This window comes from Fukomys damarensis, unplaced genomic scaffold (assembly GCF_012274545.1).
Source record: "Fukomys damarensis isolate Sample0158 unplaced genomic scaffold, DMR_v1.0_HiC HiC_scaffold_33, whole genome shotgun sequence".
Lineage (NCBI taxonomy): Eukaryota > Metazoa > Chordata > Mammalia > Rodentia > Bathyergidae > Fukomys > Fukomys damarensis.
The window spans coordinates 41,319,052-41,344,264 of NW_022900945.1; the positions used below are offsets into that span (position 1 = coordinate 41,319,052).

The window sequence follows — 25,213 nt, forward strand, 5'->3', positions numbered from 1 at the left end:
TCAGCCGGGGGTGTGCAGCGTCCAAGATGGAGCCGGTCGGTGGTTTAGGCCCGCTGATTGTGAACAACAAGCAGCCCCAGCCGCCGCCACCTCCTCCGCCGGCAGCAGCGCAGCCTCCAACCGGGGTACCTCGGGCTGGCGCGGGGCTCCTACCCGGGGGCAAAGCCCGAGAGTTCAACCGCAATCAGCGCAAAGACTCGGAGGTAAGGAGCTTCGGGGGGACGAGGCTAGCACCCGGCGGGCGGCTGTAAGGGGTCCTTGCCGGGCCGCTTCAGGGCCGAGCCAGGGAGCTGTCACTTTACAAAGAAAGGAGCAGCCGGAGAAGCTGGCAGCACCCGGAGCCAGGGGCGTGAAGCGCGGAGCCCCGCCGCCCGCGTGTAGGTGCCAAGCTCTGGACCTCCCGCCTGCTCCCCTGGGGCGCGGGCTGTGGGCTTGGCTGAGAGCCCAGCCCTGGGATGAAGAGTCCCTGGTCTACGGGAGCCCCCAACTCCTGATCATTTCGGGCAGTGGTCCTGGGCGCGCGTTGGATTACACACAGCTTGTGGGCAGGGGAGGGACAGCCAAGCGTTTAGTAGCCGGACAGCTAATTACAGCACTACCACTGGTGCTGAGCGGACGGAGGTTGCGAGAATAGCAAGGGGTAACATGCCTGCTCCCTCCGATCTCAGCCAGTGTAGGCTCAAACTACGGGCAGACAGTGCCTGGTGGTTGGTGTGCCCAGTGTGGCTGATGCCAATCTGATGTTGAAGATCAGAAATACACATATTAAACACTCGTGAAGGCGCGGGATTCCCTCCTCCCTTGCGAGTGAACTCTGCCTCCCCTTCCGGAGACACCATAGTCTGGAGCTGACTGTTCACCTCACCCGGAGTTAAAGTTCCTCCCACTGCAGGATTCATGAATGAAGACACACACTCGTCGCAACGTTTTAGGGCGTCTTAATCAGCACATTCCTAGATCACTTACTATGCGTTCTCTTTCACCTGAGACAACTTCGCAGGCGGATGCACAGTCAGGCGCTTATTAATGAGGGAATTTCTCATTGTCCAGCCATGATGTCTGAGCTCATACCAAAAAGTGAAGATACTATCCTTAGACCTGTCAAATCAGTCCCTCTCAAACGTCTGATTTTTGTTGTTGTTATTGTTGTTACATGCCCAATTCTTTGGTAAAATATGTGAAAAATGGGCGAGTCCAAGGTTAAGATAATGAGGTTGAAGAAAATTTTGTTTTGGTTTTTGAGACAGGCTCTTGCTGTGTAATTCAGACCGACTTTGAACTCACTGCGATCCTCCTGCCTCAGCCACCCGAGTGCCTGGATTACAGGCATGTACTACCATGCTTGGCTTGAAGCAGATTTTTGAAGAAGTTGAAAAAAATCGATCTTTTAGAGTTCCTTATGTAATGGGCCTTTCCATCGAACATCGGTGATGACTACTTAATAATTTGTCAGATGTGGAGTATTATGAAAGTGGTGAGGGTGACCCCACCAGCATCTTATCTGTCTGGCCCTGAAGATTGAATGCAGAGCCTTGTGATTGCTCTACCACTGGGCTACACTTCCAGCTGATGTTTTAAAAAATAGTCTTAAATTTCCCTAAGTAGGAATAAGTAGACAAATACCACTTGATGCACTGCATTTATTTATTCATTTATTATTATTATTATTTTGTGTTTGATACTGAGAGTGAAACCAATAGCCTTGTGCATGCTAGGCATGCACCCTACCACTGAGCTATTCTCTCAGCCCTTATTGTGCATTTTAATTTCTTTCTGCCCTTTAATTCCCACATAGACTTAGAGCATGGAAGACCAATCAAATAGACCTGGTGACATGTCTACATCTGTTACTATTACTATTTTTTTTTGTACGGGGATCCAACTCAGGACCTTGCACTTGCAAGGCAGGCGGTGCCACCACTGAGCTAAATCCCTGGCCCCTACTATTACTATTATTATTGCAGTGCTGAAGATTGAACCCAGGGCCTTGTACATGCTGGGCAGGTACTCTACCAATGAAGCCATCCCCAGTATCCCCCGATAGATTTTACTAAGTAAGGTGTGTGCCTGTTTCTTCTTGCCTCTTCACCCTTGCTTCTTCTAGTATTTCTAGTACAAAGCTTTCAAGATGGCATGTTCTCATTAATCACCTAACCCCAGCAGTAAAAATACTCTCTCTCACATTCTCTCCTGTGTGTGGGAGGTAAGCCAGTCTGTTCCATCTCTGCCTTCTCTGTCAGTTCTCACTGAAATTTGAGACAGGGCAGAAAGACTGAGGGTTTTGGTACTCATTTTGTCCTCAGCTTGTTGGTCCCTCACTACTAGCCGGAAGTAAGTGAGGCTTCTGGATTTTTAGCACTGTAAGGAATGGTCATTCACTGCACAAAAGAGGAACGTTGTGTTCATTTATTCAGTAGGTATAGATCTAGATATAAACCATTCATTCATTCATGCCAAGTACCATGCTGAGCGTTGTGGAGTCATTACTGAGTGAAATGAAGTTCCTACCCTCAAAGAACTTGCAGTCTTCTGGAGACTAATACAGTCATAGCTTGTTTCCCAATGACTTTGAAGTTCAACCACTTTGTACTCATTTTAACTCAAAAACTTTGTCTCAAGGGCCAGGGATTTAGCTCAGTGGCATTGTGCCTGCCTTGCAAGCACAAGGTCCTGAGTTCAATACTCATTACAAAAAAAAAAAAAAATTGTCTCAGTACTCATTGTTTGATATTCAGCATGCAAACTAGAACTTGTTGATTTTGATTACCTTTTGACTTGGTCCCTTTCTAGGCCCACCAATTACCCCGTAGTACCATGGTAGCACTGTAAACATGCCAGTATGTAATTTTAAGTTATGATAAGTGCTTTGAAGGCAAAATACAAAGTATACTGAGAGGGCTTAATATGGAGACCTGGCTTGCCCAGGAGACATAATAGTGTGATGAAACATCAAAAAAGTGAGGCAGTAATGTCCTTTAAGATGATAATGTCCCTGGGAATGTATGTGTTTCCTCCTTTGGAAACCACTTATGATAATTGTTTGCATAAAGCTTTCTATTTTTATCCACAGGGCTATTCCGAGTCTCCAGACCTTGAGTTTGAATATGCTGACACAGACAAGTGGGCTGCAGAGCTCTCAGGTAGAGTGTATGCGTTCATGTGTTTTGAGGGTAGTTTTTTGGTTTTTTTTTTTTCTTATTAGTCTTTAAGAAGATTAAGAATGAGTATAGTTTGGGGTTGGTTTTGTTTTCTGTTAGACCTATCAATAGTATATATAAAAGACATGTTAGTTATTTGACTCAGGCCTTGCGTATCTCATAACTTCAGGTTGTTCTTTACTTTTATGAAGCATCTTATTTGTGGACACCTCATTTGTTAGGGCCCGGTCCCAGTATGACACAGTTAGTAAGGCTCCTTGATCATGTACCATTGCTGACGGTGCTCTTTCCTACAGCAGTCGTGAGAGATGCTGACAAATGCGCTTGCATCTGTGCACATCTTTTGTTGCCACTGCTGTTCATGTACAATGTGAGGTCACACGATCTGCTCACGCAGGTCCTACTCAGAAAGTGGCCCTTGAGAGACATGTGTTGAGGGCAATGGTCAGCCTCTGGCGTGGCATGGTGGGTTGGATGCATATCAGACTGGAGGTGCCTGGGTTTATGCTTCACTGGCACTCTGGTTATCAGGTAGAAGGCAGGTCAGCAGTCTCTCCACATGTTGCACATCAGAGCACTCAGACCCCTCTAGAGCATAGTCCAAAAGTCCCTGTAAGTCAGGGATAGAGTTGAGACTGGAAGTAAATGCCCTACTTTCTCTGTAACATGTGAGATTTGGTGTAAAATGTGGATATGGAGCTGCTTATGATGCAACTTTGTTCTTGACAGAGCTTTACAGCTACACGGAAGGGCCAGAATTCCTGATGAATAGAAAATGCTTTGAGGAAGACTTCCGGATCCATGGTGAGATAATTTCCCTGACCTCTTGGTTCCCTTTACCCTATATCAGGAAAGCTGCAGGGTTTCGTTCAGTCATCTCAATGATTTAAGTCATCCTGGAGCAACATGAGAAATCCACTGAACCATGGTTGCTCAAGGCCATGTGTGACATTTAGGGTGGGCGTTGTAGGTATTTTGATGGTGACTTTTCAGGGAATTTAAATTTGTAGAACAGGAGGAAACTTTTTCTTGTCCTATAGCAGTCCTGAATTTGGAACATTAACACTGGGTCCATTTTGTTGTGAGAATTTTTGTGGGTCTCCTATCACTAGTCTCTTGCCCTACAGTGATAGACAAGAAGTGGACTGAGCTGGATACCAACCAGCACCGAACCCATGCCATGAGGCTGCTGGATGGCTTAGAAGTCACTGCCAGGGAGAAGAGACTCAAGGTGGCCCGAGCAATTCTCTATGTCGCCCAAGGTACCATGTGGACCTCCTCAGGGACTGTGGCACCTCTGCCAGTGACCTTATCCCTTCACGTGTGTGGGAGGGCTTGGTAAGCTGTATCCTATGTTTGCAGGCACCTTTGGGGAGTGCAGCTCAGAGGCAGAGGTGCAATTCTGGATGCGCTACAACATCTTTCTGCTCCTGGAGGTGGGCACGTTCAATGCTTTGGTGGAGCTTCTGAACATGGAAATAGAGTGAGCACTTCTGCTGAAGGGTTCAGCAGGGAAGGGAAGGCAAGGGTGAGAAGGGAAAAAGAATTTACAGAACTAACTGGCTTTGAGAGGGGTAAATGAGCCCCAGGCTGGTCCCAGGCTTTCTCATCACCACCTGGGGTTACATATGGGGAGGTGCTTGACACATCATGAAGTCTAGTAGAAATTAATGACAGTTCCTGGCCCTCGCTAATGCTGGAGCTTCTACACCAGACTGTGCAAGTCCTGCCCAGACCCAGGCACACTCAGAAGGAGGCTTCTTATTTTGAACTCCCATTGAAACCTGCAAAATCCCTTGTGTTTGCCCTGTACTTTCTCCTTCAGCAGGAGGCCAGACAAAGTCTAACACATGGGCTCAACCGAAGCCTGCTGTAGTCTGTGTCACCATGGGTCCCTTGTCTGTGTCTGTAGACAGATCAGTTACTGCCCAAAGGATAACACTATCAGTAATGGCTAAGAACACTCATTGAAGGCTACATGTCCCAGGCACTGTTCTGTGGATACTGCATGTTAACAGCATAGGTACTATTATCATCTCAATTTTATGGATGAGGAGGCTGAGGCATCAAAGACTTGAGTACCTTGCCCAAGAGCACAAAGCTAGTAAGTGTTAGAGCCAGGATTCAAATCTTAGCAGTCATGTCTAGGGCCCGAGTTCCTAACCACATTGCCCTCTGGCCTCCTGTGCAGTCTAAGCTTATATTCTAACACGGTGTTTCTGCATCGGGCGATGCTTGTCAGGGCAACATTTACCTGCCCCTGCTAGCTGAAAGGGCTGACTCCCAGATCTCTCCTGCAGCAACAGTGCCGCATGCAGCAGTGCCGTGAGGAAGCCTGCCATCTCCCTGGCTGACAGCACAGACTTGAGGTGAGGCGAGTGGCAAGCCTGAGCACTCAGAGCTTTCGCTAGAGAATGAGCTCAGGGCAGGGGATGGGGGGTGTCTTGGGGTTTCCTGGCTCTGTGTGCATTCCTTCTCCACATACTAATCTGCAGGTGTGAGCACTCAGTGAGTGGTGAGTCCTGCCGAAGTCTACATGGGAAGGTCTGGAAAACCAGGGTCAAGGCTGGTTAAAAGCTAGTTAAGAGTGGGCAGGAAGCTCACACTGCTGCTAAGAACTTGATTGTGGGGTATTTTATACTAGGATAAAACAAACAGTATTGCTCCTGGGTTCCCACCTTCTTCCATGCACAGCTTGATCCTTGTGTCCATTAGGTTAGTTCCGACAACATTGTGTTTCATGCTTGTGCAGCAAGTACTAGTAGCTGCTAAACAATAAAGTGACTGTTCCATTTTTGTGGAAATCTGTTTCTTTTTGTGAATTTGAAAGTTTTCAGACTGCGTATTTGTGGTGTTTCCCACTGCAGTTAGGGTCCCTGGTTTTGTTCCTGGATTCTACTCCGTTTACGCAAACTTTGCCCTTGTTCTAACTATGACCCAGTCTTGCTTTGACACCCACCCACCTCCCATTTCTGTAGTTTTTTTCCTTTCTAGGAAGCTTAGGGCGGTAACTTCTTTTGGCATCCTTGTTCATATTTATTCATTTACCAACCATTTGTTAAGCACCTACTTTGAGTAAGCACTTTATTAAACACTGGAAATGCAAAACAGTACTGGTCCCAGCAACCTGAAGCAATGAAGGAAGCACCCGGGTCAGGCTGCAGCACTCCTTTGCTTTGTGGAACACTCAGATTGTCATTTCTCAGTTCCTCTGTTACAGCCTCTTCCACTCCCTTGGCTATTTGCATGCATAGGCTTTTTTCCTGTTGTCTGGGATGTGGGGAAGCCGGGGACGTCCCTTGATTCCCCCATCTTACTCCATTGTGAGCTGGCTCTTGTGCTCAGGGTTCTGCTCAACATCATGTACCTGATTGTGGAGACTGTTCACCAGGAGTGTGAGGGTGACAAGGCTGAGTGGAGAACGATGCGACACACCTTCAGAGCTGAGCTGGGTAGGATCCCTGGGGATCTTCTCTGGAGGCCCTGCCTGGGACTTGGGAGGGCTGTGTTCCTGCCGTGGTCCTGATGCTTTTGGTCATCTCCAGGCTCCCCACTGTACAACCATGAGCCATTTGCCATCATGCTGTTTGGGATGGTGACCAAATTTTGCAGCGGCCATGCCCCCCACTTTCCCATGAAGAAAGTTCTCTTGCTACTCTGGAAGACAGTATTGGTGAGCACCTCTCTGGGGGAACTCAGGTGCTAGGGGCAGAGCAAGTGGGAGACATGCTTGTATTGTCAACTGCAGATTAGAACTATTTAGGGAAATTAATTATATCTATATTGAACATATATTGACTTTTTTGATCATTATTCCCTAAGCAGTACAGTGTAACAACAATTTATGTAGTATTTACATTGTGATAGGTAATATAAGTAATCTAGAGATGATATGAAGTGTACAGGAAGAATATACATAGGTTATGTGCAGGTACTGTACCACTTTATATTAGGGACTTGAGTATCTGCAGATTTTGGTATTAGCTCTAGAGAGGGGTGAGGGAGGGTCCTGGAACCATTTCCCTATGGATAACGAGAGATAACCATATGCCCTTTTCAATCCTGAATTATGTGAATATATAACTGCTTCAGTTTTTTAAAAAAGTATTATTAGAAAAGCTCCTGAAAGGAGATAACAAAGGAAATATCATGTTAGTTCATTGCAGCCAAAGAGGACTTGGCCATTGAGTCGGACCACCCCCTCACCCAAGGCTGTTTCTCATAGTTTTACCCCCAGACCAGGTGCCTCTCTGGAAGAAGCTCTTGAAGTTTGTAAAGTAATTTGAAGCAGAGTTAGAGTTGGTGTAGTTGGGACTCCTTGGTCAGGTGTCACTTGAAGGAAGAAGCAAGAGTGAACTCTGAGCCCGCCTCTGTTTTCCTCAGAGAATGGTGCGACCCTGAGTCTGTTTCCATCTGCGGAGGGAATGAATGCCAAAGGTGACGGGTCAGCACACTGGGCTTGGGGATATTGTCAGTAGCCCAGCCCAGGCCAAGCCAGAAGCCCTTTCCTCCAGGACACTGCTCTCATGGGGCTCTCCCCCTTCTTTCAGAAAGGACTGGCTCTGCAGCCAGGGCTCAGTGAGCATAGGGCCCCTGAGGAGTCATTGGTACACCAGACATTCTGCTGGTTCCTCGCCAAGCCTCACTGAAGTCAAGAGGAAAGCTGAGTTGCTCAGGGCCAGTGACTGAGCCATTCTTCAAATGGTCACACAGTGCTGGAGTTTGAGCTTCTAGGGAGGTGTTTAAATGAGTCTCTGTTTTTGTTTTTTTGTGCAACCAACAACATTTCCAGTTTAACTCTGAAAGACTGGCATGCACCAACTTTTTTTCCATGCGTCAACTTTTGAAGCATGAGTTGTCTCTGACTTTTCTAGGAACTGGAGGGGGCAGCAGATTGTCCACTTTTCTTAACCCCCCCCAAAAAAAAAACTAAAGAGTATATAGCTAGGTATGGTAATGTATAATCCCAGCGCTCAGGAGGCTGAGGCAGAAGGGTCACCACAAATTTCAGGCCAAGTCCATCATATGTATAGAATTAAGGGTGTCTGTATACTGTGTTCTACCAACTGGTATTTAACTCTTTCCTTGCTTTTTCTCCTCCTTTGCCAAGATTACTTAATTCTGTTTTGGGTGGCTTTCATTCCTTGTTCAGAGGGTGTGTGGGTCTTGACGGTATTGGGGTGCTTTTGAACTTGACGCCATAATCGGAGCAGCCTTATGGCCAAGGTGACCCTCGCTCCGCACCCCATCTGATGCAGTGCACGCTCGGTGGCTTTGAGGAGCTGCAGAGTATGAAGGCTGAGAAGCGCACCCTCCTGGGCCTTCCCCCGCTGCCCGAGGACAGCATCAAAGTGATCCGAAACATGAGGGCTGCCTCCCCACCAGCGTCAGCGTCAGACCTGATTGAACAGCAACAGAAACGGGGTCGCCGAGAGCACAAGGTGAAGTGACGGGGCCCACAAGGTGCACACTTGCAGCAGCGTGTGGAGGAGCAGTGTTGTAAATCGGCTCTGCCGGGCTGCTCAGAATGAACGTCCACAGCAGCGATGCTTTGTCCCAGCTTCAGGCCCCAGGCACAGTGGATTCTCAGGACCTGGCACTTTAAGAAGTGATTTGCCATTTGGTCCCAATCTTGGACCCTCTCTGCATCTCCATTGTTCTTGGCTCTCAGTTCAGCACATTTCTGTCTTCTGTCCCTTCTGCATCTCATCAGCTGGTTCTAGCAGTCTCATGTACTTTTCCTCTGTATTTAGGCTCTGATAAAGCAGGATAATCTAGATGCCTTCAACGAGCAGGATCCTTACAAGGCTGATGATTCTCGAGAAGAGGAAGAGGAGAATGATGATGATAACAGTCTGGAGGGGGAAACGTTCCCCCTTGAGCGTGATGAGGTGATGCCTCCCCCTCTGCAGCACCCCCAAACTGACAGGCTCACCTGCCCAAAGGGTCTCCCATGGGCTCCCAAGGTCAGGTGAGTCTTAGACCTCCAGAAACTCTCGGCATATGAAGCCAGAGAGCCCCCTGCACCCCCAGGCCAGCACCTGGGCTGAGTTAGGGTCAGGCTAATCTTGTCTCTGGAACAAGGCTCTCAAAGTATGCTGTGGTGCCTTGGTGTGGCATTCAGACTGGCCTTGGTGATTTCACATGAAATGGCCCGTATGTGGCTGAATTAGTAATCTGAGTTAACATTTGGTTAGACTTCTAGTGAAGGAGGATAGGAAAAATGAGCTTTAAGGTAAAGCCATCTCCACCCAGCTTGGGTATACGGTGGTTTTGTTTGCAATACTGGGGATGAAGCCCAGGCCCTTGCACATGCTAGGCTATATATTCCATAATGGTTTTTAACAGAAAAGCACTAGATTGAGTTTCTTTAGAACCATAATCAAATGCTTGAGATACATGTGTGTGATTTGATGAATAGGAATGTATCTGGGCAGACAGCTTTTTAATGGGTAGCAACTTAGGAAATACAGTAGAGGAGCATGTGAAAAGATATAAAAGTAACTTTCTGGGTCCAGGTGAAGCCTCAGTTTTTAGTGTTCTGTGAATGGAATGCAGAACAAGTCATCAGAAACATAAGGGGTAGCATTTGTTTAAGACAGGACTGTGTGATCCGCATGAAAAGCCAGTAGTTTACAGCTTTTCAGTGTTTTAAAATGTTAAATATTTAAGCAAGTCTGTTGACAAGCATATTACAGTCTGAATAAGATATGCTTTCAAGTTTGATATATCACCTTAATTTTTTGAGTAAATTACTTATAATTTATCAAAAATAATATATTTTCAGGTTATTTGTTTTATTTTACTTTTTTTTTTCTTTTTGAGACAAGGTCTCACTGTGTAGTCCACGCTGGCCTCAAATTTGTTATCCTCCCACCTCAGCCTTGTGAATGCTGAGATTACAGACATCTGCCCCCTCCCACTCCCAGGCATTTTCAGGTTATTGATTCAACAAAATAAAAAACATCAAATTCATCAGAAAATTTTAGAATTTATTGTTGTTGTTGTTTTTAAAGAAAAACAATTGCGGGAGACTTATTCTTCCCCTGGCTTCACAATTTCTGGATGTTCTATGTTTTGATTAACTGAGACACCTTAAAAAAACTTTCCTTTTGCTTCCTTTTGCAGAGAGAAAGACATTGAGATGTTCCTTGAGTCCAGCCGCAGCAAGTTCATAGGTTACACTCTAGGCAGGTGAGTGTGATCTGGGCTTCTTTTGAAGTTCACTCTCCTGGCCTTGGTGTGTGAGGCCCTGGGGAAATCCATGTCACGGCTCAGCACAAGGCTTTCTTTATTCTCTAGTGACACAAACACAGTGGTCGGATTGCCCAGGCCAATCCACGAAAGCATCAAGACTCTGAAACAGGTAAATGGTGAGCTTTTGGCCTCATTTGGTCCCAGGTAAGTAAAATGAGCCTGATCTGAGTACTTTTAGGACTTGTCTGTTGACAAGGGCCTGGGCAGAGCAGCTGCTGTCATTGGTACTGGCTCATGTTCATTAAAGGTATATAATCTGCCAGGCATTGGAGTTTTAAGGGGCCCAGTGAAGAGCCCTCATCTTTCCTTTATACATATTTTAAAGCAATTGGGATAGAGAAGTAGGCAGATGGATATCACAGTGCCAGCTTTTTAACCTGGTTCAAAGAGCTAGATTCCCACTTAGAAAAATATTTGGGGCTTATGATTTTAGTTGGAGATTTTTGTGTTGACTTAGTCTCTTTCAGAACATTGTGTGAAGAAAATATGTAGGTCTTTGCCGGGGTGCAGGAGTGACCAGAGAATGAGGGGTGTTTTCCCCAGCACCTCCTTTCCCATCTCTCTCTTCAGCACAAGTACACATCAATTGCAGAGGTCCAGGCGCAGATGGAGGAGGAGTACCTTCGCTCTCCTCTCTCAGGGGTGAGTTGGAGGCCTTCACCCCACAGAATCCTCAGTTATTCCCAAACCTGCCTCAGAGCCCTCCCAGCCCATTGCTAGGGATTGCATTTGCCCAGTGCACGCACAGTCTATAAGCCAAGCACCTGCCTCTGAATCTCAGCTCCACCAGTCAGTGGCAGCGGCTTGGGCATCTAACTACTTTCTGTGTTTTGCTTCTCTTCTTGTATGGTTGGAATGATATGGTACCTTCTTTTGGGTTGTAATAAGGATTAACTTTTCAAATAACACTCCTGGCACATTGTATGTGTTCAGCATGCTGTCACAGTCATCAACATCATTCTTTACATAGACATTGACAGATTCTTTTCCAGCCAGCTCACAAGTTGGCTCAAGAAGCTGAACCCTGGATTGGGGTTCTGTGTTTATACCCATTGTGTTAAAAGGGAGAAGAGGAAGTTGAGCAGGTCCCTGCAGAAACCCTCTACCAAGGCCTGCTCCCCAGCCTGCCTCAGTACATGGTGAGTGCTCTGTGTCCAGGACCCCTCTCGGTGGCTGTCAGGGACCTGCAGTGGGGCACCCTCCTCGTAGCACTGGCCAGTCTCCACCCCCATGAGGAACTCACAGGAACTCTGTTTCTCAGGGCTTTTTTCTGGTCCTGGGTTCTCCTGTATGTATCTGTGTGGTCTGCTCTTTCCAGATTGCCCTCCTGAAGATCCTGCTAGCTGCAGCTCCCACCTCAAAAGCCAAAACAGACTCAATCAATATCCTAGCGGATGTCCTACCTGAAGAGATGCCGTGAGTATCATTCCTGTAAATGCAGCACATCAGGGTAGAGGGGAAGGGCAAATGTTTTCTTAGGTTGGTTTCTTTTGTTGGCCCAACTTCTCTGCAAGTTAAGTTTTAACCTTGTTCAAAGAGCAAGATTTCTGATTCAGAAAAAGCGAAGTACTGGATTCAGTAGTTTCACTGGTTAAAATGATGGCCCCAGTCCAGTTGGCCACTGAACAAATTCCTGAGTGAATTGGGGAATTCATTTCTTTGTAGAACAGATGTGGTGGCATCATTAAACATTTCCCAGAGCCTCCCTCTAAAGTTGGGGACGCCCTCGATGGTTAGGTTACTTTCTGCACAACTTGCCAGTCACAGTTGAACCTGCACTGGTATGGAGTCTCCCTATTGGCCAGTGAACCTGCAGGTAGAATCGTGGCAAATGTATTAGGGCTTAGAGTAAAGCCCTTAGGAGTCCTTCCTCCCAGGGCTGACCTAACCTCTTTGTTGTGAGAGTGAAAACTCAGGCCTTACCTGATCTCCCTGCCAGGTGGCTGTGACTCGAGTCTGACAGTGATGGCCAAGTAAGGGAAGAAGCTGGGACAGAGAGAGGATCAACACTAGGCACTAATTATCCTAGGAGAAAATGCTCCATGTCAAATACTATGATTTTTATGAAGATTTATAGCAAGAAGTCCTGAATTAAGAAGCTGATTTAACTTGATGCTTCCTTTATCCAACTCCAAAACCTTTTTTTCCCTGTAACACAAAACTTCTCATTGTACAGTACTGGTATTCCACGGGGAAACTCAAGTTAATATGGTGACCAAAGCTTAGGGGAGATCTTGCAAAGGAGAAGTTCATTTTTGTAGGAAAAGCAGAGAAACAGGTTAATAGTCATCATAAAGAAGAAATAAATGGTACTAAGCTAGATTGCCTAGGACAGTGAAGGGCTTTAAGTTTCTTTTGGTGTGGGGGTTTGAGACAGAGTCTCACTTTGTAGTTGAGACTAATCTGGAACTCACTTTGTAGCCCAGGCTGGTCTCGAACTCACAGCGATCCTCCTGCCTCAGCCTCCTGAGCGCTGGGATTACAGGTGCGCGCCACCACGCCCAGCCTGAAGGGGTTTAGTTTAGAAAAAAAAACCCACTCATACATTAATATCTTCTATTTTAAAAGAAAAATAACACTCATGCCATAAGTTTGCCACCACTGGCCTAGGAGGTGAGTGGATGGAACCCTAGCCTGGACCTCTTAAGGTGTCCAAGGGGTTGGGACCTTTGCCCAGAGGGCTCAGAAATTCATCTCCGCCATGGGCACCTTAGAAGGAAGTGCTGCATGAACTTGCAGCTGATCTGTGCACCTGTTTCCAGCACCACAGTGCTGCAGAGCATGAAGTTGGGAGTGGATGTGAACCGCCACAAAGAGGTCATCGTTAAGGCCATTTCTGCTGTGCTGCTGCTGCTGCTCAAGCACTTTAAGTTGAACCATGTCTACCAGGTACCTACAGGTTCCTCCTTCCTATCTGCTGAGCCCACGCCTTGAGCATTGTTTCTTCCTCAGCCCATGAGAACGGGGCTTTGTCCTTTGAACCCACTTAAACTGCATGAGTGTTCTAAGGCCCTCGAAGAAAGAAGGTAAGGTCTCCATGAGTGTGCTTATTATTTTTCCTTTTTTCTCGGTTTCAGTTTGAATACATGGCTCAGCACCTGGTGTTTGCCAACTGCATCCCTTTGATCCTAAAATTCTTCAATCAAAACATCATGTCCTATATCACTGCCAAGAACAGGTGATGGGGAGCAGGGGCCAGGAGGGGGTGGTTTGGCCAGATGGCAGGGCTCCCAGCTTGTCTCTCCCACTGAGTCCATTCCCTTCACATTTTTCCAGCACCTATGAGCCAGCATTCTCCCAGGCATCAGGACTTAGTGATGAATAAGACAGGAGGAGAAGCCAGTATATCAGATCTTGAGTCCAGTGCATCTAGTGACAGGTGACTCGGTCTGTGCCTGGGCAGGGGCTGTTATCCAGTTCAGAGGCCCCAGTTGTTTTTTGTTTGTTTGTTTGTTTTTGTTTCATTTTATGGTACTAGGGTTTGAACTTGGGGAATGCTGAGCTATGTCTGCAGCTCTTACTTTTTTATTTTGATGGAGTGTCTCACTGAGTTGATTCACATGACTAGGAACTTGCTGCTTCAGCCTCCTGGAGTGCTGGTGTTACAGGCGTGTACCGCCACCACACCCAGCTACACTACATAGTCCTATCTGCTCACACACACACACACACACACACACACACTCACACAAACTCAAATCTGCCTGTTGCCAGCTGCGCTTGACAGTGCTTGCTCGTCAGTGTGAGACACCACAGGAGGAGCTGCCAGCCAGGCACCATCTCAAGTAGGGTTTAGCATAAATTAGTTGCCCTGAGCTGTCTCCTGTCTCGTCCCCAGATTCATTACTGTAGGGAAAGCTACAGTAGGGTTTCTACCCCTTATAAGACTACAGACAGTTCTCTAGCCACAGAGGCACTTCTAAGTTCTCATGTAATAGATACTTACACCTGGGGAAACTGGACCAGGGCAAACAAGGTAGGCTCCTACTTGTGCGCCAAAGCATGATGGAGGAAAGCCAGGAGCCAGCATAGTTATAGCTTCTTCGTCAGACCCAGGCATTTGCTCATGGCAGGCCCCTGGGTTCTCTTGCCCCTTCAGTATCTCTGTTCTGGATTACCCGAACTGTGTGGTGAATGAGCTGCCAGAGCTGACTGCAGAGAGTCTGGTGAGTGGCTGGGCTTTCCCAGCTGTCCCTTTGGCATGAAGTTTGCCTCCCTCAGTGTAGGGATAGAGGTGTCTTCCACAGAGGAGAGCACTTTTGAAGTTATCAGAAACGCACAGAAGGGCAAGGGGAGGACCTTGTGGAACAGAAAGATTAGGATATAGGCGTTAATCAAGAAGCGTGGTCCTCAGGGGTTGCTGACCTTCAGCTTGCCTAGTAGAGTTGCTTCCCTTTCCCACATGGACTGCCCCCGCTCCTGGTTTTATTACCCATGTTACCTGTGGGAAAACTTGTGAGCTCCCTGCCTCCTCCAGTCCCACTGCCAACTTCTGGGATGGAGCTCTCCCTGGGAGCCCTGAGAGGAGAGGTTTGGGCACCCAACTATTCCGCTGTCATATGTGCTGAAGGTTTTTTGGAAATTGCTGAGCGACGTGCAGCTGTGAGGGTTATGATTATTTCTGGCTTTACTTGGCAGGAAGCAGGTGACAACAACCAGTTTTGCTGGAGAAACCTCTTTTCTTGTATCAATCTGCTTCGGATCTTGAACAAGCTGACAAAATGGAAGCATTCAAGGACAATGGTGAGTCAGTGCCATCAGCAGGCCTCAAATCGGTCACTCCCTATACCTGTACCTTCCCCGTCTCTAGGAGCAGGGAGTTCTAGGGGTGGTGCGGGTGCTGCTGTAGCTGTGTCTTTCTTATTTAAGATTTGTTGTAGCCATATCCTTGCATTTTAAGAACTGATTCCTGGTTCCTTAATGAGTTGAAGGAAAGTTGGAAAAGGCTTATTCATGCATTAAAACAAACCGCACTCACAGATGAGCTTTTTCTATATACCTCCCCGCTTTTGAGACAGGGTCTCACTATGTAGTTGAGACTGACCTGGAGCTCACTATGTAGCCCAGGCTGGTCTCGAACTCACAGTGATCCTCCTGCCTCAGCCTCCTATGTTCTGTGATTGCAGGCGTGCACCACCATGCCTGGCCTCTTTTCTATATTCTCTTAATCTTGATTGATAATATAACTAGGGTCCTGGGAACTTCTGTTAAGCTTTGATCTGGGGGTGCCTTTGGGGTGGAAAGGTTCATGCATTCTCTGAAATTGTGTATGTGCATAAGGGAATGTTCTGTTGAAGGAATGCGTAGCTTTCTTTAGATTCTAGAGTCTTTAGATTCTGTAATTAGGGTGACCAACTGCCCTGATTTGCCTAGATTCTCCATTTTAGTATGTAAAGTTGAATGTGCTAGCAAGCCCCTGAGACCAAGGGGAACTGGAAACTGGAAAAGCTTATCACCCCTCCATAACCCCAGGTGGTACATACTCTTACTCCTGTCCTCTCCTTGGGGTGCTCTCTGTGCCTCGCCCAGATGCTGGTGGTGTTCAAGTCAGCACCCATCCTGAAGCGGGCCCTGAAAGTGAAACAAGCTATGATGCAGCTCTATGTGTTGAAGCTGCTCAAGGTGCAGACCAAGTACTTGGGGCGGCAGTGGCGCAAGAGCAACATGAAGACGATGTCTGCCATCTACCAGAAAGTGCGGCATCGGCTGAATGATGACTGGGCATACGGCAATGGTGAGGCTACACACAGCGTGGGGGAGAGTGGCTGTGGGGAAAGGTGACATCTTGCCGTGAGCTTCCCTCTAAGGAACCCAGCTCCTGCTTTTGTGGCATTAGGATGGGCGGGGTGGGAGCTCTAGAAAGGACTTGAGGTCATCCCGTTACTCTGTCCCTCCCTTCCAAGCCATTCCTTTTCTAGAAACTTTCGCAAGATTCTGCCCCTCGTTTCATCTCCACCTCAGTTGCCCCTGAGTTGCTGTGAACTCCTGGGGAGCTGCTGTAAGGCTGGGCTCCCAACTGTGTCTTTCTGCTTTATCCCAGATCTTGATGCCCGGCCTTGGGACTTCCAGGCAGAGGAATGTGCCCTCCGTGCCAACATTGAACGCTTCAATGCCCGGCGCTACGACAGGGCTCACAGCAACCCTGACTTCCTGCCAGTGGACAACTGCTTGCAGAGTGTCCTGGGCCAACGGATCGATCTTCCAGAGGATTTCCAGATGAACTATGACCTCTGGTTAGAAAGGGAGGTCTTTTCTAAGCCCATTTCTTGGGAAGAGCTGCTACAGTGAGGCTGCTAGGCAGGAGGGACTGTCCTGGTGATTGCTGCAGTGCTCCCGTACCCCTCCAGGTGGCAGTACAACCCCACAGTGTCCTCCACAGCTCACCCTGGGCCTGTGGGTGAGCCCTGGTTGGCCTCTGGTTTCCAGTGCCCTACTCAGGAGCAGTCATCTTTCTGCTCAGGATCTACTCTTCTTCACTCCTCCCTAACTCCCATCCTCTTCTGTTGGACCAGGCTCATTTATTTCACAGTCAACCCAAGGCTGGGAAAAGCCAGGCTGAGCTGGGCACCCCTGCTCATCACATCTGAATTTCAAGGTCACACTCGGCGTTTCCTGAGATACCCAGCCTTGGCATGTCAGCCCGCCAAGAAAGAGGGCTTAGGGTTAGGGCGAAGACCAGCAAGTTGGCATCTTGGTTGTACTTTGGGGGTTTCTGATATCATTCCAGCCTCCTGCTGAGTTTCATCCAGAAGCAACAGTAGTGGCTACTGCAGCTGTTGAAGCTCTTTGGTTTTGGACAAGGTCAACACAGGAAGAGTGGCTTCCCTTAACCAGGGGGTGCCAGTGTCCTTTGGGTTTGCAAGGACCTGTAAATAACTTACGTAATCTGTGTGTGTTTTCTTGTGTCTTGTTGGGATTTTTATGTGTTTGTGTATTCTGTTTACATTAAAAGGGAGCAAAAACAATCTCTGTTGTCTTGCCTTCCAGGAATATGGACTCTGAAAATCTCCAGTTCTCAAAAATTTTTTTCCCACCAGCACTGATAGGTTACCCATTTGTCTCCTGCCAGACTGGGGGTGGGGGAAGTAGAAAAATTGATACCTATCCAAAACGTCATCTCCCACTTCATCTGGGATTGCTTCAACCTGGTTCCAGCACTCTGGATTGCTGGAGGGTTACATGGTCGTGCACCCCAGATTTCCTGGAATTGTGCCCCTGAGCTGTCCTCAACCAGTCCAGTTTCACAGTGGTGGTCACCTGCTCCGTCCTCACTAGGGCAGGTGGCTGAGACTGAGCGGAGATGTTTGTTCTCAGGGCCAGGGCAACAGTCCATCGGGAGTCAGCTTGAGTTGGGGAAGTGCTAAAGAGCCCTGTGGCTATGCAGAAGCAAACAAAACCTTTGTAGTAGACAGGTGAGACTACTCTCAGATCCCTGGTCATTTGCTGTCTACCTCCCCCAGCTTCAGACTCTGCCTCAGAGGATATTACCATTTTGATGCTGATAAAGGAGTATTCACTTTTCAGAATAGCTAGAAGGTCCCTTATCTTACTCATAGGCAATGTACATAATGTCCTAAATCTTCAAAGGGGTCTTGTCTGACAAAGGAAACATTCTTGGGGGAAAGTCCCTGTATGGTTCTGTGCTTGCCTGGGACCCACTTCCCCTCAGGATGGACCTGGATGTGCCATGGTTAGGAGCAGCCAAGTCGAAGGATCACAGCCTTCCGGACAGGGAGTCCCTATGATCGGTTCTTTTTTCTCCCAAAGTAACCGCAGAGGCCAAGGCAGTTCGATACAGTTTTTGAATGCATGATGGGTTTTTCTGCTATTTCTTGCCAGGACTGACAGTACGTATCTTGAGATTTCCAATTAGGGAGGATTAGAGATTCACCTTCTTATTCCAGTATGCATCTAGTTTGCTGAAATGGCCTGGCCTGAGGCTTCAGTCCCCTTCTATCTTTGCGCTTCCTTGTATCTCTTCTCAGTTGCAAAAAAGAACACAGGCCATCAAGCCTGGGCTGGTGAATCCCTTAACTAGCACCAGGTGCTGGCCTGGGGCTGGAAGAGACTTTAACACTCTCAAAATACGTTACCACTTAAACCCAGGTCTTTACAGAAATAACCTTTGGACAAATGTCTTCTGAGATGGGCAGGGTCCATGAAGGCCCTCTGTAAATGGCCAAGTTACATAAAATGTTAATTATTGCTCAGGATTGTTGCTGCTTCATTACTGAGAGCTGGAGCACCCTGAGGCCTGTATCACCTTGAGGGTAGGAGTTGCTCCTTGCTAATCCTGAGAGTTAACCACCTGCTGGGAGCCAAACTGATACTAGGTACAATTTGAGTTATGTAGAATAACTGTTATTGTAGTAACTCCCAAAGTAAATATCATTGTAATCCCTATGTTTCAGCTGAGAAAACTGTAGTACAGAAAAGGAACGTGGCCAATGTCATATAAAACAGGGCTACAGCCAGGATTCAAACCCAGGTCTCTGCAGTATACATGTGCTGACCCCTGTTTATCAGCATCACTGCCTATACTCATTTGTTCACCTTAGTATTTGTTCTTGCATGGTCCTTGGCACAGAAGATTCATGACAAATGTCCCTTGCCTTAGGCCTTAACCACCAAAGTTTGGCCTTGGTCATGGCCTAGTCCCTGGTTGGCCCTGAATATATACCCTCAAGGTAACTGCTACTCCCTCCTTTTTTATGCTGAGCCTCAATGTCTGTCCTGGTCCCAGAGAACTCCTATCAGCCGCCCCGTCATAGCTGTTGGGCTTAGCTCCCTGGAGGCTGGCTTCCTATCTGTCCTCCAATGAACCGACTTCTCGGAGACACAGTAGCTTCCTCCTTCATTTGGCACTTGGCACAGTCAGCCTCAGGCTGCTCCTAAAAAGCAAGGGTTTAGCTCCCTTTGGTAATAAGACAGCCCTGACTTTTAGTCCAGGCTCTGACATTGATTCAATGAGAGACCTGGAGGCAATCAGGCGCTAAGCATCAGTTGGCTTAGCTATAAAACTTGGTTTTGTAATGGCCTTATTGCAAGGGCTGAATAAGATCTGGGGTAATGAACTCACATATGTGGCTCACTAGGCACAATAATAAATGGTAGGAATTGTTAGCATTGCAAATGTTCCTTCCACCTCTAACTTATGAATCTCTATCCATTTTCTGTGTCTCCTAGAAAACAAATCTCCTCTGGGAACCAGAACTCTTGGGCCCTTAAATCCTCTATCCTAGCTCATTTCTCTGAATCCAGAGGCTTCTCAGAAGAGCCAGCCATTCAGCCATGCCTCTAGGCTGGGCCCTGTGCCAGTTTCCTGCTCTGGATGTCCAGGTGAATGGGGCACCAATTTCTCACCTCCCTCAAAGGTTCAGAGAGGGACACCTAAAGGGCCCACTCCAGGTTCCTGATCCTAGATAATGTCCCCCTCCCAGAGGACAGACTAGATTAGGGGAGCCCACAGTCCTGGAGTTGGAAGAGGGGCTCTGGCCTTAGTAACAGGGGCTCTAGGAGCAGATGCTTGTGCTCTTGTCCTCCAGGTAGAAATGGCTAGGCTGAGCCAGTAGTGGAGGAGGCTGGGCAGGGGTAAAGAGGTTCACCTTCAGCAGCGCCAGGGAAATAAATGGCTGCCTAGCTCCTGGGTGTGGTAGGCTCTGTTCCTGTCTAGGCTACAGAGGGTCTGCACTTTGGGGTTGTAATTCAGGTTGATGTGTAAGTGATTGGAGAGCAGGGGAAAGAGGATTGAATGCCTCTAATGAGAAGCAGTTCCCCTGCTTGACTGAAGCATGAATCCTAGACTGACAGGACCCCTGGCTAGGGTCTTTCACTCCTGCCTGACCTAGTGGCCAGGCTCCTGCCGGGACCAAGGTTTAAGACTTGAATCTTTGGGTGCCTCACAGGGGCAGAGAAGAGCTTTAGCAAAGGGAGACTGAACACTGCACCTTTCCTACAGTTGGGAGTCCAGGTGAGGCCACTTGCCCTTTGTTGTCACAGGACAGAAGGGCCCAACCAGGCCTCAGGGAAATTAGAGGGCCTACACCGAGGCCTCAGTTCGCCTCTGGAGTCAGGCCAGGGACAGGGGCATCTGGAAACTTGGGGGCTGTGTCCTACGGGTGTGGAGGAGGGGGGAGCATGGCTAATAGGAAGCAGGTGGACGGGCTGCCTGTTCAGCCAGGGGACAGGATGGCTGGGATGGCCAGTCAGTGGGAGGACCTGTCAGCTCGTGATAGCCCTACGGACCAGGCTCCGGGATGCCCATTCATATTCATTATGTGTGAAGTGGGTGGTTGTAAAGTTAGCTTTCTCTTCATTTAGCTGTCACTAGACAGAAAAATATGAGCTGTGGGTGGATGCCCCTGGATGGGAGCCAGTAGCCAGGCCCTGGCCTCCCTGTGCCCTCCCCTCGGCAGTTCCCCCAGCTTGGACTCTCTCCTGGCCTCTGCCCATAGGCTCTGCCTGCCTCTACCACTCTTGCCACCTTGATTTCACACTCAACTTTATTTTCTTTTGTTTTGTGCCCCTTTGGCATCTTTTGCTTGGGCTGCACGTATCCTTTCCTCTCCCTTCCCTCCATCTTTCTTATTCTAAGCTGAGAAAAAAGAATCATACTTTTCTTGATCATCATTCCATCTCTGGCGAAGAAACTGGAACAGAGTGGGGTCTCAACAAATGTTTGCAGAATAAACCTCTCTCTGCAGCTCTCTGACATTCATAGGACAGAAGCTCCCAAACCTTGCTGACTACCCAATGGGTGAAGGAACTTGTAGTACAGTGGTGCGAATCCTACTGTTAGAAATGGGGGCTTATGGCCCAGTTACATTACTGACCGGTGGTTGAAGGTATAGCAAAGAGACTCGTCCATCAACTTTACTAGAGACTTTCTCTCTTGCCTTACTCTGCCCTTCCGATTATTCCTCCCCCACCCCAGGGTCAGGACAGAAAGGAAAGTCACCACCAGAAACTAGGGAAGGGAAGGGAAGAGAGGGCAGGCACTGGCGCCTCTGGGGATGTTTGGCCTCCTCACTGTGACTGTCTTGGTTGGGAAATCTGATCCGATAGAGTACTTGCTCCCTGCTTGGGAATAAGCCTGATACTGATGTGTCTTTGTGTGCTTGGGTTTCTCTGTGCCTGAAAGATGAGGCCTGGGGTGGGGGTGGCTGGGCTGTAGCTGAGACAGAATTCTTCTGAGCAATGTGGTTGTGTTTACTGGGAGGGTGGGAGGGCAAGGCATACTTTTTTCCTGCTTTCCAGGCTCCAGAGATAAGGCAGAAAGTGGGGATGAAGGATAGAATGGGTAATACTCTGAAACCACAAGAAAGAGTTCTGGTTTTTGTCTCTGCCCCACAGCTCAGACGTGCTCCTGGGGCATCTGGGAGAAGTGACTGCCCCACCCCCAGCACATTGGGGTCCCAGCTCACAGGAGGGTAGGGCTCTTAGCAGGCACCCTCTGCTTCTGTTCTTTCCACTGTCAGTTCAGACATTAACTTATTTCAGCCTCTTCATTCCCCTTCTAACCCCCAAATTTCCCTGCTGTCAGAACCTAGCCCTAGAACTGGGCTCTCCCCGCTTGTCTCTCAGCACCAGCTGAAGCCCTAGACACCCTGGACAGGTGACGGGACCGGGGATGGCACACAATGAGCTTGAAGGCCCTGTGGCAGGCCTACCTTCCTCTAGACCAGTAATGGCAAAACTTATAGAGCTTTAAACGATACAAAGAGCCCCGTGGCATGCATGCCATAGGTTCATCACCACTGCCCTAGACTTTGGGAACCTTGCTGGCCTTTTCAAGTGGGCTTTGCCCAGCCTGGACAAAGAGCAGCCTTAAAGTAACCAAGTGCCAAAGCCTTGGGGATAGACAGTTATCTAGTATGAAAAAACACCACCACTTTTATTACTATGCTGGACAGTACTTTTTTTAAACAAAAGTATCTACAAAAATGGGGGTTGGGACCTCAGGGAGACTAAAAAACTCTGATTCTGACCAACATCCAGTATGGTTTCCACAGCAGAGCCCTGGCCTGATCTCATTGAAGTGAATCCAAATACTAGTGGTTGCTGGTGGAATTTCTGCCCACTTGAGGAGCACGTTGGGAGATCCGGCACAGGCCGCCTTAAGGGATGGGTGGGGCAGAGGAGACAGGCCTCCTTCAGGCTGACCTTCACCTTCCGGCCTGTCAGTGCCAGACTCTGGACGTACGCCCCCTGGTGGTGAGGAGGGGGATGCACGGTCTTCCAGGTGGTTATGGAAGACTAGTTTCTACTGTTGCAAAGAGCTTCTCCCAGTTAAATCTTCATCCTCCTCCCATCTTTCTGGGCTTCCTGAACGAGGAGCCAGTTAAGTCATTTCAGCTGGAGAGATGGCCCTGGATTTAAACAAAGTCTTGAGGGAGCAGAAGTGGGTGCCCCTCCCACTATCCCAGCTTGAGTGTTGGACCCAGTTTGTGACAGGAAAAGTCCTGCCCACTTTGGAGCTCCCTTTCTTCCAGGCAGTCCCACATTATTTTAAGAGAAATAACTGTGTAGTAGACTGTTTCCTGCAGGGTGCTGAGGGTCCCAGCTGCTCTCTCAGGCCTCAAATACCATCCAAATGCTCTGGTGTCCAGGCAAGGGTGGACTGGGAGCAACTGAGGACTGAAAAGGAGACAGGCAGCTTAATCTCTGTGTCCACACCGCTTATCACGTGGTCCAGTTCAGCAGGCTAGGTGGCTCCTTGGGCTTCACCCTGAGTGAGACAAGGCTTGGGGACTTGTAGTCGCCATCTGGGGAGGGCTCAAAGCTGTGGCCGCCCAAGGTTGGGGGAAAGCCATGGATGGAGTAGATGCCAGGGTGGGCTGCGGGGGATGCTGGAACCCCCATGAAGCCAGCCACATTCCCATGGGAATGGGGATATGGAGACATGCACGGGGAGGGGATGCCCTCTGGAGACACAAGGCAGGGCCCCCCTGGGCTCCCAGATCCTGGGCTGGGCCACAGGGAGTTCTGCAGCTGAAAAGAGAAGGAAAAAAAAAAAAAGTCCATGAGCCAGTAGCCCTGCCTGTTTTACCTAGCAGCTCTTTTTGTCCTCGAGGCCCCAAAAAGTTTCCAGCAAATTTCTACTTGACCCAGGAATGCATGCTTCTTGTCCTCAATATTGGCACAGAGGAGGCCCTTCCCTCTGCTGTACTTTCTTCTGTGGCTCCTTTGTGTTCAGGCAAGAGTAGGCAAGAGTAGGCAAGAGTCCCAATGTGCAGAGGAAGAAGTGAAGGGATTTGCTCAGGTCACCCAAGGCCCAGATGCTGCTCCAGGTCTCCCTGGGCCAGAGCTAATGTTTTCACTGGTGATTCCCTGGGTCATGCCAAGCCCTAATTCAGGGTGGGGCTGGGGTCTTACCTGGGTGTGGCTATCAGTGCGGGGCAGCACAGAGATGTCATAGGCTGCTGTGAAGGGGTTTCGCCCCTCCTGCATCTTTCCATAACGCTCACGCTTCCGCCACTTGGCTCTGCGGTTCTGGAACCAGACCTGAGGAGGGGTGTTGGGGGGTTTGAGGGTGTTTCAGAGCACCCTGAAGAGTGGGGCCTGCCAGGGAGAGAGCTGATGGTTGTGTCCTCCCACAGGGTGGCAGCTGGCTCCAGGCTAGAGGATTCTGAGCTGCCAGGGCTTATAAATCCACATTGTTCTCAGGGCCAGGGGAGCCTGGGAGAGGCCCAAGCCCAAACCATGTTTGCTGGCCCCATGGGCCCCAGCTACCATTCTCCAGGCTGAGTCACAGTCTCTCTGCTTCCCTAGCTTGGTGTGTCTGGCCAGGGTGTTGTGAGGGGTCTATGGATGTCAGAGGCCCACAGCACTTCTAGGTGGCTCAGTGCCTAGATTTTTGGGGTTCTACTCCCCTTGGCTCTTCTCCTTTTCCAGGCTACCCACCTCGCGTCATGTGAGAAATCATAGACATTCTGTTCATCTCATGGTCCCTTTTAAACCCTTAGTGGCTCTCTGGAGACCTTGGCCCAGAGCCCAGCTCCTTTACAAGGCCCCTTGGGATTGGCCTCTGCCCCCTCCACAGCCTCATGTCCTACCAGGCAACAGTACTCAGTTGTACCCAATAGTTGCCCCCCAAAATCCCACTCTTGCTGTCCTTTGAGACACTCCTCAATTTCGCTCCTTCCTGCCTTTGTTTAGGTTTTTCCTGCTTGAGTTCCCACCTCCCCAGTGCACACATTCAGACTGGGCATCTCCACTGAACATATGTAATACCCTGACCTCTCTCACTAATTCTGTTCCCAGGATCTGATAGGGAATTGCTTCTGTTTGTGGGCTCTTGGCAGGTGGGGATGGCATGTCTGTGTGTTGTGCTTATCCATGTACTTATCTGTGTTTGGGACATGTCCTATACTGTTATATTTATGTGTACTGGTATATACTTTTTTTGGTCCCATCATTTAATGTTTGTAGGTCAGACTCTAAGTTTGATGTTGGTAATATCAAAACAAAAGCAAACACAACTGCTGTTTTCCAGGGATCTAGCTGGAGTCACAACAGAAGAATCTGTGTGTGTGTGTGCGTGTGTGTGTGTGTGTGTGTGTGTATAATCCAGCTATCCTGGCTGTGATGAGATGAGAACCCCCCCCCCGCCAAGGCCCTCCCCATGGTCATTCCTACTCCTACAGATAGGAAAAGGTCCTGACAATTAAGAGGCCGTGAAAATGCCTAGCCTCTCATTCCTAGGTTTCAGAGATGTCAGAGCAGATCTGGCCAAGGTCAAGGAGAGCCATACTGCTCAGCTTTCTGGATTTTTTTTTTTTTTTTTTTTTTTTTTTTCC

At 48.5% G+C, this 25,213-nt stretch overlaps 2 protein-coding genes across 2 annotated transcripts in view; one reads left to right on the forward strand and one right to left on the reverse strand.

The window, feature by feature from the left end:
• Strip1 (striatin interacting protein 1) lies at window positions 1-17,372 on the forward strand. The gene is made up of 21 exons (XM_010606010.1): window positions 1-203; window positions 3,071-3,140; window positions 3,888-3,962; window positions 4,286-4,420; window positions 4,521-4,641; window positions 5,459-5,527; window positions 6,504-6,610; window positions 6,704-6,831; window positions 8,417-8,599; window positions 8,912-9,129; window positions 10,287-10,352; window positions 10,461-10,524; window positions 10,986-11,057; window positions 11,480-11,554; window positions 11,734-11,831; window positions 13,178-13,304; window positions 13,493-13,593; window positions 14,515-14,581; window positions 15,054-15,158; window positions 15,945-16,149; window positions 16,456-17,372. The coding sequence occupies exons 1-21, from the start codon at window positions 27-29 to the stop codon at window positions 16,701-16,703; spliced, it is 2,511 nt and encodes an 836-aa protein (XP_010604312.1). The 5' UTR covers window positions 1-26; the 3' UTR covers window positions 16,704-17,372.
• A 5,664-nt stretch (window positions 17,373-23,036) lies between these two features.
• The window catches only part of Alx3 (ALX homeobox 3), a 31,255-nt gene continuing 29,078 nt past the window's right edge, over window positions 23,037-25,213 (reverse strand). The window contains exons 5-6 of the mRNA XM_010606074.1: window positions 23,790-23,918; window positions 23,037-23,405 (exon numbers count right to left, since the gene is read on the reverse strand). Coding sequence (XP_010604376.1) covers window positions 23,097-23,405; window positions 23,790-23,918 — 438 coding nt within the window. The 3' untranslated portion in view covers window positions 23,037-23,096. The remainder of the gene's footprint in view (window positions 23,406-23,789; window positions 23,919-25,213) is intronic.

Coding starts and splice junctions, on each gene's coding strand:
- Strip1 (XM_010606010.1), top strand. CDS start 27: ATGGAGCCGGTCGGTGGTTTAGGCCCGCTGATTGTGAACAACAAGCAG. Junction 204..3,070: donor ATCAGCGCAAAGACTCGGAG/GTAAGGAGCTTC, acceptor TTTTATCCACAG/GGCTATTCCGAGTCTCCAGA. Junction 3,141..3,887: donor GTGGGCTGCAGAGCTCTCAG/GTAGAGTGTATG, acceptor TGTTCTTGACAG/AGCTTTACAGCTACACGGAA.